The 11,175-nt window shown below is 39.2% G+C and overlaps 2 protein-coding genes across 2 annotated transcripts; one reads left to right on the top strand and one right to left on the bottom strand.

The window, feature by feature from the left end:
• Positions 1 to 2,894: 2,894 nt before the first annotated feature.
• Positions 2,895 to 6,360, bottom strand: LOC129457807 (beta-defensin 106A-like). The gene is made up of 2 exons (XM_055233308.1): positions 6,312 to 6,360; positions 2,895 to 3,043 (listed from the first exon to the last, which is right to left on the bottom strand). The coding sequence occupies exons 1-2, from the start codon at positions 6,358 to 6,360 to the stop codon at positions 2,895 to 2,897; spliced, it is 198 nt and encodes a 65-aa protein (XP_055089283.1).
• A 2,504-nt stretch (positions 6,361 to 8,864) lies between these two features.
• On the top strand, positions 8,865 to 10,783 carry LOC129457810 (beta-defensin 105A). The gene is made up of 3 exons (XM_055233318.2): positions 8,865 to 8,952; positions 9,294 to 9,335; positions 10,603 to 10,783. The coding sequence occupies exons 1-3, from the start codon at positions 8,883 to 8,885 to the stop codon at positions 10,725 to 10,727; spliced, it is 237 nt and encodes a 78-aa protein (XP_055089293.1). The 5' UTR covers positions 8,865 to 8,882; the 3' UTR covers positions 10,728 to 10,783.
• The last annotated feature ends 392 nt before the right edge of the window (positions 10,784 to 11,175 follow it).

The raw sequence follows: 11,175 nt of genomic DNA, 5'->3' as shown, positions 1-11,175 counted from the left end.
GTTGTTGATATTTCCAAACTGATTCAAAAGACCTAGGATCTTTAATACAATACTGGAAAGAACAAGGTTGGTGGATGATATGGTTTGTGCCCCCATCCAAATCTCATCTTGAATTCTTGCTCCCATATTCCCCACGAGTCATGGGAGGGACCTGGTGGGAAGTAAATGAATCATGAGGGGTTTTTTTTTTTCTGTGCTGTTCTCATGATGATGAGTAAGTCTCACAAGATCTGATGGTTTTATAAAGGTCAGTTCCCCTGCACACGCTGTCTTACCTGTCACCACGTAAGACATACCTTGCTCCTCCTTTGCCTTCTGCCATGATCGTGAGACCTCCCCAACTGTGTGGAACTGTAAGTCCATTAAACCTCTTTTTCTTCTTAAATTACCCCATCTCAGATATTTCTTTATAGTAGTGTGAAAATGGGTTAATACAGTGAACTTACATTACCTTATATCAAGACTCACTAAAAAACTGCAATGATGAAGGCAGTGTGGGAGTGGTGAAGCAATAAATAAATAGACCAAACAAGCAACAGAACAGAATGGATAGCTCAGAAAAGACCAAAGCAACTCCTCTCTATCAATGAAGGAAAAGTAATGTAATGGAGGAAGAATAGTCTTCTCAACAAATGGTGCTTGAACAATTAGATATCCCTATGCGAAAGAGAAAGAGAAGGAGAGGTAGAGAGGAGAAGAGGAGGCAATGAAGTGGGGGAAAAGAGGGAGGGAGGGGGAGAGAGAGAGAGAGAGAGAGAGAGAGAGAGATGGCCTACGATGAGGGAGTGATTAAACAAACTGTGGTTCATCCATATCCTGGAATACTGCCCAACAATAAGAAGGAAAGAGCTACTGATACATGCAACAACCTGGATGAATCCCCAGAAAGTTATGCTGACTGAAAAAAGCCAGTCTAATAAGGATTTATACATTCCATTTATATGGCCTTCCTAAAAGGACAAAACTGTAGAAATGGAGAATAAATCACTTATACAGGGGTTAAGACGGAGGTGGAGGTGTGAGGGAAGAGGGAGTGGCTCTGAAAGCATAACATGAAAAGTCCTCCTGATAATGGAAATGTTATGCATCAGTGTCAATAACCTGGTTGTGATATTGCACTATGGTTTTACAAAGATGTTACTTTTCAGGAAAATAGAGTAAAAGATCTGGGTATCTCTCTGCATTATTATTATTATTTTTGGAACTATATAGGAATCTACAATTATCTCAAATTAGAAAGTGTAACTAAAACATCCTTTTCATGAAAGGGTTATTGATTCTAGTAGAATTAAATCTATCGACTTCGAAAAATTAAAGTGGAGGTAAGGCAAGATTTCTGAGCCAGCAGGAAACCAAAACTAACTCTTAAGCACTGGAAACATGACAGGAAATTCTTACTTAAACTAAGTAATTGTCTCAGTCCATTCATGCTGCTATAATAAAATATCTTATGCTGGGTGAGTTATAAGCAACAGAAATTTATTACTTACAGTTTTAGGGGCTGGAAGACCTCAGAAGATTTATTATATCCTGAGGACCCAGTTTGTGCTTTCAAGATATCACCTTGTTGCTCAGCCTTCACATGGCAGAAGAGACAAACGCTGTGTCCTCCCATGGTGGAAGGAGCAAGGCAGCTTCTTTCAACCTCTTTTATAAGGGTGCTAATTCCATTCATGAGGGTAGGGCCCTTGAGGCTTAATCACCTCCTCAAAGGCCTCACCTGTTAATCACCAGCGTGGGGATTAGGCTTCAGCATTAATTTTGGAAGAACATATTCCCACCATAACAGTAATTTTGAGGCTTAGAATCAGAAGGTAAATTGTCAGCTAGTTTCTAGGAAAATCGTAGGCAGTGATTTGGGGAAGAGGGTCTAAATCACTGGAGTTACTGAGAGTCATAGAGGTATTTATGACCCCCTTGCCTGCCAGCAAATTTTATCTCAGACTTATGTGTAGAGAACAAGTCTATAGGAAATATTTAACTAGCCCCAATGAAAGACATGGAGTCATGATGATTGATTTAGACAGGTGTGTGTGTGTGTGACACATAAAAGTCCTTGATAAATGGACTGCCTATCCATCAATTTGTCGTTCATGTAGCTATTCATGTAAATGTATGCTCATTTATGTGGGCATATGGCATGATGGTAAAAATTTTTTAAAAGTGTACTCTTGCGATAGTTTGCTGAGAATGATGGTTTCCAGTTTCAAGGACAAAAAAACCAAACACCGCATGTTCTCACTCATAGGTAGGAATTGAACAATGAGAACACTTGGACACAGGAAGGGGAACATCACACACCGGGGCCTGTTGTGGGGTAGGGGGACGGGGGAGGGATAGCATTAAGAGATATACCTAATGTAAATGATGAGTTAATGGGTTCAGCACACCAACATGGCACAAGTATACATATGTAACAAACCTGCATTTGTGCACATGTACCCTAGAACTTAAAGTATAATAAAAAGAAAAAGAAAAAAAGAATAAAATTTTGTTTTGTATTAAAAAAAAGTGTGCTCATTTCTCTACCTATTCATCTTCTTTCTACTTCCCTCTCTCTTTTCTTTCTTTTCTTTTGTTTACTTCTTTCATCTCAATAGGTTAGTAAGCACCAACTGACTGAGTAGAAGCTAGAGATTTGTCGATTTCTAGTCTCTTCTAGTCCTCTTTTAAGAAAAATATCACATGGCTTTGGGACAGTTTATTTACTCCAGAATGATAGAAAAATAAACCAGGATGGAGGGAGCATTAAGGTCAGGCAGTGCTGTTCTCCTTTCTAAAGGAAACACTTGACAAACTGAGCAAAGACAGTCATTTATTTTTATTAAAGTGTCTGCCTACAGCAGAGGCAAGACAGGTTATGTATGCTTCTCTGGAAACCCAAATCTTCTGCATTAATCTATAATGTTCCTACATGGCTGGATGGTCTGACAGCATTTCAGAGACTTCTGGCAGAGAGCAATAAGTTCTTCATTTTTCCGACAATTGTTTTTGCATGTCCCTTTAAGTTTGTCACATTTCTCATCAAAAAATGCATTCTTGGCTACACGAGGGAAGGAGCCATTTGGATTAATTCCCTTTTCAGGCATATATGTTTACCAGATACAGTTGTATGACTAGTTGGTGAAGATTTTTTCACAAGCTGTCATAGTGCCATATCCTACCGGTAGATGAGATGGTAGGGGACCTGATTTTTATCTGATATTTCAGTCTTGTAGTCACACAGGGTGAAATACCAGAAAGAATACATTTGTCTTCCAGCATTTGAGACCAAGCTGTGTAGGAGCTTTGGGAAACGTAAGCTACGGTTCTTTGATTGAAATCTATTGGGGATAATTATCAACTTGTTCCATAAACACCCCCAGAGGTTGCTAATTTTCCTGGTGCACTCTCAGAGGCTGCTACTTCGTGAGAGTAGAGCAAGAGCTGAGACTGAGGAGATAGCTCCACATCAGAGTGAAGAAAGGGATAAAGATATGAAAAGAAAATGAGTTTACTGTGGTAGATAGAAACTTGCTTGGAAGGCTCAGCCTGATTTCTCCTCCATATTCCACCAAAACATTGACTGTGGAAAACTTGTGCTTTAGAGAAGGAGGGTGCAGCATGTTGGGAATGTTTTTCTAAGATTTTCTCAGTTCAGTTTGCACAGAATTCCAGTTCCCACCTTAGGGCTTTATCAGTAGCAGTCCCAAGAGCAGCCTGCTTCAAGTTAAGGACAGACAGTACGTCTTATCAGGATCAACATTTTAGAGTTGCCCTATTTGTGTATACATAATGAAGGCATCAGATGTACAGAGATTGCATTTAATGTCTAAACTATAATGTATACACATTTAATGTCAATATATAAAGGTGACTTATTCACATCTATGTAAAACTTACAGCCAGATGGATTAGTGCCAGCATATGCACTAATCCTTATCCAGGATCAGCACATCAGTTCATAAGTGAAAATACTCCACTATTTCAAAGCTTGATGAACGCTGGCTGTCAATGGCAGGGGTCTATGTTCTCTCTGCCCTACTGCAAGGCAGATACTAATATAATACTATACTATAGACTATAGTGTGGTATTGAGATAAAATCTTTTTGGTTTAATATAGTATTATAGTATAGCTTAGTATATACTATAAAAATACTAGTATTATAGTATATTCTAGAATAATAGTGTATACTATAGTATTATACTAGTATATATGCTATACTATATTCTAGTGTATTATAGTAGTATATATACTATATACTAGTGTATTATACTAGTATACTATACTATACACTAGTGTATTATACTAGTATACTATACTATATACTAGTGTATTATACTAGTATACTATACTATATACTAGTGTATTATACTAGTATATACACTATACTATATACTAGTGTATATACTAGTATAATACACTAGTAATAATATAGTATATACTATAGTATTATACTAGTATTATATACTATACTATACACTAGTGTATTATAGTACTATATATACTATACTATATACTAGAGTATTATAATAGTATACATACTACACTATATACTAGTAAATAACACTATATCTGGCCAGGTGCAGTGGCTCACACCTGTAATCCCAGCACTTTGGGAGGCTGAGGAGGGTGGATCAGGAGGTTAGGAGTTGGAGACCAGCATGACCAACATGGTGAAACCCCGTCTCTACTAAAAATACAAAAAATTAGCCAGGCATGGTGGCAGATGCCTGTAATCCCAGCTACTCAGGAGGCTGAGGCAGGAAAATCACGTGAACCCAGGAGGCAGAAGTTGCAGTGAGCTGAGATTGTGCCGCTGCACTCCAGCCCAAGGAACAGAGCGAGATTCTATTTCAAAAAAAAAAAAAAAATATATATATATAATATATACTAGTACAATACTATGTAGTATATAATACTAGTATAATACCATACTGTAATACTAGTAAATAATTATAGTATATATTATGCTATACTATAATACTATACTAAACCAAAAAGATTTTCTCTAAATACTATTATAGTATAGCATTATACTCTAGTATATCTAATAGATAATTATTAGATTATCTAATAATTATATAACAAGTGTTATGTAATTATAGATAAGTATCTATAATTATATAATAATTATAGTAACTAATTATAATTTTATAATTACAGTATTATCTAACAGATAATTTTATAGTATTATCTAACAGATAATTTTATAATATATAACATCTTTTTTTGACTAATTATATAATGAGTGATCTGAAAAAGATACCTCTGGCCAGTTTCGAATGTGCATATCAAAACCAGTGGCCTGAATACGGCATAGGTCACTGTGGGTCCTAGATCCTCGTGTCCTGACACAGAATCTACTCTCACAGGCTTGTCACAAAACAGACCAGAGCTATGAGCAGCTGATGTGAAAAATTGAGCATTATACCTTGGATCGTATATCAGTGGCATCTGGCACAAATTGGGACTTACTGTGGGCTTTGAGAATCCCTTTCTTCAGCTCTCTGGAGGCTCACATGAGCCTGGTCTCATGCCTTAATTTTGGAGAGGATACAATTGGAGGCATTGGAGATTCCCAGGAGCAGGAGAAAGTGAAGAGAGTTTTGATATGGGAAGGGCGTCTTTAATGCCTCTTACTGTGGCAAGACAGTTGGGCTCCTACCCTGGCTTTGTTTTGGTTATCTATATGACTCTGAGAAACATTTAGCCCATCTGAGGCACAATTTCTGCATCTGTAACAAAATTTGTAAAATGGACCAGCAAACCCAAAAAGATTTTCTCTAACTGCCATTAAATTAGAGGTAAGACAGAGTTTTCCTTAAAGGCACTGGCACTGGAAGACTAGATGCATTTTATGTGAAGCTCTCATCACATTATGTGGCTTGATGATATGTGATCAAGGAATGGCAGTCCAAGCTATGCTGCTTTACCTGTTGCCATGACTGGCATGAATGCATAGGTGTCTCTAAGCTCAGATCCTTACCCGTCTCTCCTCTTTACCTGTCTCAATCTCTACCATAACTACATTTTAAAAGGTTCATAGACTGCTATCCTTGTTTTTAATTTTTTCTCAATTTTTGTTTTTGTTAGTGAGCATGAGACTGAATGCCAAAAGGCATCTTTCCTGGCCTTCTTTTATTCTTTCAAACCTGTGACAGCCCCTCCTAGATAACAATGTAAAATGTAAAGGAATTACAGAAGAGGCGTTGGGGGATATCACCTCTTGTAGTAGATGGGTTGATCACACTCAGGCATTCACTGAAGGGGACCCTCTCTCTGGGACAGCACCTCTGATCACCTTCCCTCTAAAGATGCCCATTTTACCTGGGGTCAGAAAGAAGAGCACAGCAAAGAGAAAGAGGAAAGTCCTCATGACTGGGAGTGTCTTGAGAGATCAGCACCGCGTCCATGAGGAGAAAGAAGCAAACACCCACATTTATACATTTCTCCAGATCAAGTAACATCTCGATCAGTGAGGCTTAGCAGAAATGAGAGGATTTCCATGCTCTGCTGCGCAGAGCCCAGCCAACCTCAGTGGGTGTCACTCAGTCTACAGCTCATCATTTTTCTGACTCTGGAAAGTTTTCAAGAAGGAAAGTGGGGATGAAGGGAGGAAAGAGTAGGGCAGACACGGAAAAAATAAAAAAATCTGGAGTCTAGCAGTTTGGTTTCTAATCCTGGCTGTGCTCCTGAACAGCTTTGGTTTACTCATATGTAAAATGAGAGTAATTATACAATATCTCAATGTATTGTTAAGAGCTGATGAACCGTAGTGAGGTGGAATCTGAATTCCAGATTCAGTCTTTTTGAGCTTTGTAAACTTGGCAAAGGGCTTGACCTAAGCATGTATTTGTTAAAAAATGTGAACCTTGCTGTATGCTGCACGCTTTTGGTGCTTGGTCCTGTCATGCTGCCCACCTGTATCATGGCACTGTTGACACAGCAAGGGGCTGGCAACAACAATGCCTTGCCCTAGACACTCAGGGCTTAGCCATTCAACTCCAGTCCTCTGCATATTCACACCCAGGTCACTGTGAGGTGGATGGTTGCTGGAAGGGGATCATAAGGGGGAGGCCAGGTGGGGCCCAGAGTGCCAAAAGTGAGGGACGAGTGGCTAAGAATACTCCCAGGAAGGTGAAAAGGGGAAGGTGGTCTGGAGTGCACATAAGCCATGCTTCCAAAGTCCCAGAGCATGCTCCACTGTCTCAACAGACTTATTTACAATGCATATATTCAAAGGTAAAGTTATTAAGACTTTCAACACAGTGACTACAGAGCATTAAACCCCAAGTTGAGGCAGGGAGCTGTGACTTCACTGGGCATTTGTCCAGGTGGCTGGTCCTGATGCAGGCTATACAAAATGCCTGAAAGTTGAAAGCCTGGAGACTCGGCCCTATCTCCTATGTATACAGGCATTAGCTTGGATTCTGAATCTGAATTGTTTGCAAGTCACAGCAGCAACATAAAAATGAGTGCCTTCCTGCATAGGTCAGAAAAAGTTCATGGTGAATTAATGTACTTGAGAAAGGTTTACAGAATACTTGAGCTCAAGGCTGAATAGAGAGAAATGTGCATGTAGTACTAGTGATAGTAGCCAGAAGCTCTGCTAAGCACTTTATATACCTTGTCTCAGTCAAGTCTCTCAAGTATCTGTGACTAAGTACCGTAATTGTATCTTCATTTTAAGGGTTAGGAAACTGAGGTTCATCAAATTAAGCAACCTATCCAAGGTCATATACTTTGTAAGTCATACACTTTGTAGTCTGTATTTTAAAATTATTCTACTTTACATTACAGAAATGAAGAAGAGAATATTGCATAAATATAGGCAACAGGGTAGGAATCAGCAGGACTTATTTGAAGGGAAGATAGTGACATAAATCTTGCTTTTCATTCCATGTTTTTATGTGTGTGTGTGTGTGTTTTGTTTTTCTTTGTTTTTTTGTTTTTTTGAGACAGGATCTCGCTCTGTTGCCCAGGCTGGAGTGCAGTGGCATGCTCATGGCTCACTGCAGCCTTAAACTGCTGGCTCAGGCACTCCCCCCATATCAGCCTCCCAAGTGGCTGTGACTACAGGTACATGCCACCATGCCCAGTGAATTTTTTAAAAATGTTTTGTGTGGAGACAAGATCTCACTGTGTTGTTCAGGCTGGTCTCGGAACACCTGGGCTCAAGCAATCCACCTGCCTTAGGCTCCCAAAAAGCTATGATAATAGACATAAACCACCCATCTGGGCCAGTACTCATGTCCTTCATGAATTTAAAATATGCAGTAATTATGGCTTTGGTGTGTGAAGTCATACCTTACAGGAAAGGGGACTCAGAGCTAACTTGACAAAATGATTGCTACCCTTCCTTTTCTCCCTGTGATACTTGTAGACAATAAAAATGAAAGCTAGAAAAGTGAGAGTCCACATTTATTGAGTTCTTACATGGTACCAGGCCTCCTTCCAAGCATTCTACCTGTTCAAAACACTTTTGCATTATAATCATACTAGATTCTTAAAAAACCTTGAGAGGCAGGCAGAATTTGCAAGTGGGTTCTTATTTGCTTCCAGAAAACAGAAGCTGGAAGAGATGAAAGGGGTCACTAGCTTCTGGCCCCTGCATTAATATGGTGGAAACTCGCATGGCACCTGCTCTTTCAACCTCTAGCCTGGTGTTCTTTCCACTACACCAGTTAGACTCCCCAAAATAAAAGGCTTTCTGGATGCCAAGGGTTATTATCCATGATATCATCCCTTGATCCTGGGAAATGGAGCATATAATTGTGTTTTATTGATTCACTTCACTGATCGAGAGCATCTCCTCATTACTTTTAAATAAAAATGAGCCTCTCATTTGGGTGTTCTCAAGGAAATCCCAATCTGTATTCTGAAGAGTCTTCCCTGAAGATGGCCCTGATCAGGAAGACATTTTATTTTCTATTTGCTGTGTTCTTCATTTTGGTTCAACTGCCATCAGGTAAATAAAAATGGATGGGATTTTGATTGGGCAGATTATAAAGCCTGATGATTCTTCTCTATTTGACCTTAATGGTCAAGCTCTCATGGCACCTGTCATGGGAATTTCTTAGACCTACACTGATATTTTCTAAGAGCAAACAGCATATAGTGTATTTTTTTTTGTAATTTGTTTTTGCTGGTTACCTGGAATGCTGGCCTTGAGAAATAGAATAAACATTGCAACTGTCTGATCTACTGTCTCCTGTTCTGCTATGTCACACGTGGAGTTGGGAATGTTTTATACAGTGTTAATTCCTGTGTTGATTTTAATTTTCAAAATGTATTTTGTTTTCAGTTTAGGGTGCCAGGCAGGACTTGATTTTTCCCAACCATTTCCCTCGGGTAAGTTAAATCTCTTGTATATAATTATTTTCTCTCTTAGGAACTCTGGCTCCGTTAGCTCTCTCTGATGTCTGGAGGCAAAGAGGGGACAGAGATAGTGGCGGAAATAGAATTTTCTGAAAAACGAGTTCACTAACTTATCTTCTTCTCTTTCTCTTGTTCCAAGTATAATATTTGGATATTTTGGATTTCACAGAAAAATATCTTTGTGACTGGACTGTAATTTGGCCATAGAGATTTGGACTCAGTGGCTTTTCCCACTAGCTCTTGGTGCTCATTAAACCAAGTTCTTAGATTTATTGTTGTACCAGTCAATTAGCACTGCTCTGTGAAAATGCCTGCCCATCTCTTGCAAGCTCTGCTGCTAAGTCCGGTAACAATATATGTCACAAATTCATGAGGTTAGTTGAAGGAAGCTCAAATTAAAGAGTGAGGTTGCCTCAATGAAAACTCAGCACCATTGCAGAAAAGCTATTCATAGCAAATAGCCCCCAGATCTTTTCTTCTTCTTTGAAGTCATCTTATACAGAAAGAAAGCACATTGTAAACAAAACTAAAAGAAATATTGTAGACAAAGTTGAAAAGGTTTTAGACAGAATTTCAAAGTGAGAAATATTAAGGTTGCTACTAGTCCTGGAGTGTTTGCTCTGTACCAGGCATCCTGTTAAAAACTTTACATGGACTTTGTCGTGTAATCCTCAAAACAGTCCTATCTGGTAGGTATTATTATAATGAAAATATTTGCATATAATAGTCCATCTGATCCCTAAACTGATTTAAAAATGTAGTCAGGTGCTTCTAGAATGGCCACTGGACAAATGAGAATGTGGACCTTAACCTGCCCGTTACTAGGCGCGAACTAGAGTTGAGCCTAAATTTCTTAACTTCATCTTCAAGGATCTTTCCAAAACCACAATATACCCCTCCCATTTTTTGTCTAGCAAACTTCACAGTCACATCAGGTATGTATTTTTATAGTTCTGTAATATGTATGTCTCTTTGTCCGTCTGTGGTTTACTCTTGATCCCTGCAAGATTATAAACACTTGGAGAGTAGGAATTGTGATGATCTGTTGCTTAAAAATTAACTCTCCTCAACTCCCTACAGCAAAAAGCAGAAACTATTTTTGAAAAATCTGGGCTGGTTCTTGAAAATATTTTTTGTAATTATACATACAAACTCTCCCTTATTCTTTGGTGGTCTTTGACATGTTCCCCATTTCTAGACATTTCCTGGAAAGCTCCCTCAGCAGCTCTTTCTTGGCCAGGTGAGTTTGCCGTCTTTGAGTCGTGCAAGTTCAGTCAGGGAAAATGCAGGAAGGAGTGCTTGGAGAATGAGAAGCCCGGTGGAAATTGCAGGCTGAACTTTCTCTGCTGCAGACAGAGTATCTGACAAACCGGACCAGCACACTTCTGGCCTTAGAAGCAAACCTGGATATTCAAAGAAGTTCAAGAGAAGTTATGTGGCTTATCCAAATCATACAGTGAGTGAGTCTCAGAATCATTCTCATTTCTTTCTTTCTTTGTTTTGTTTTATTGCTTATTTTTTAGAGATGACTTTTTTTTTTTGAGATGGAGTCTCACTCTGTTGCCTAGGCTGGAGTGCAGTGGCTCGATCTTGGCTCACTGCAACCTCCATCTCCTGGGTTCAAGCGATTATCCTGCTTCAGCCTCCCAAGTAGCTGGGACTACAGGTGCACACTGCCATGCCTGGCTAATTTTTGTATTTTTACTAGAGACGAAGTTTCACCATGTTGGCAAGGCTGGTCTCGATCTACTGACCTCAGGTGATCCACTCGCCTCGGCCTCCAAAAGTGCTGGGATTATAGGCATGAGTCACC

This window comes from Symphalangus syndactylus, chromosome 11, assembly GCF_028878055.3.
Source record: "Symphalangus syndactylus isolate Jambi chromosome 11, NHGRI_mSymSyn1-v2.1_pri, whole genome shotgun sequence".
NCBI classification, from domain to species: domain Eukaryota; kingdom Metazoa; phylum Chordata; class Mammalia; order Primates; family Hylobatidae; genus Symphalangus; species Symphalangus syndactylus.
This window is presented reverse-complemented; position numbering and strand designations above follow the sequence as displayed.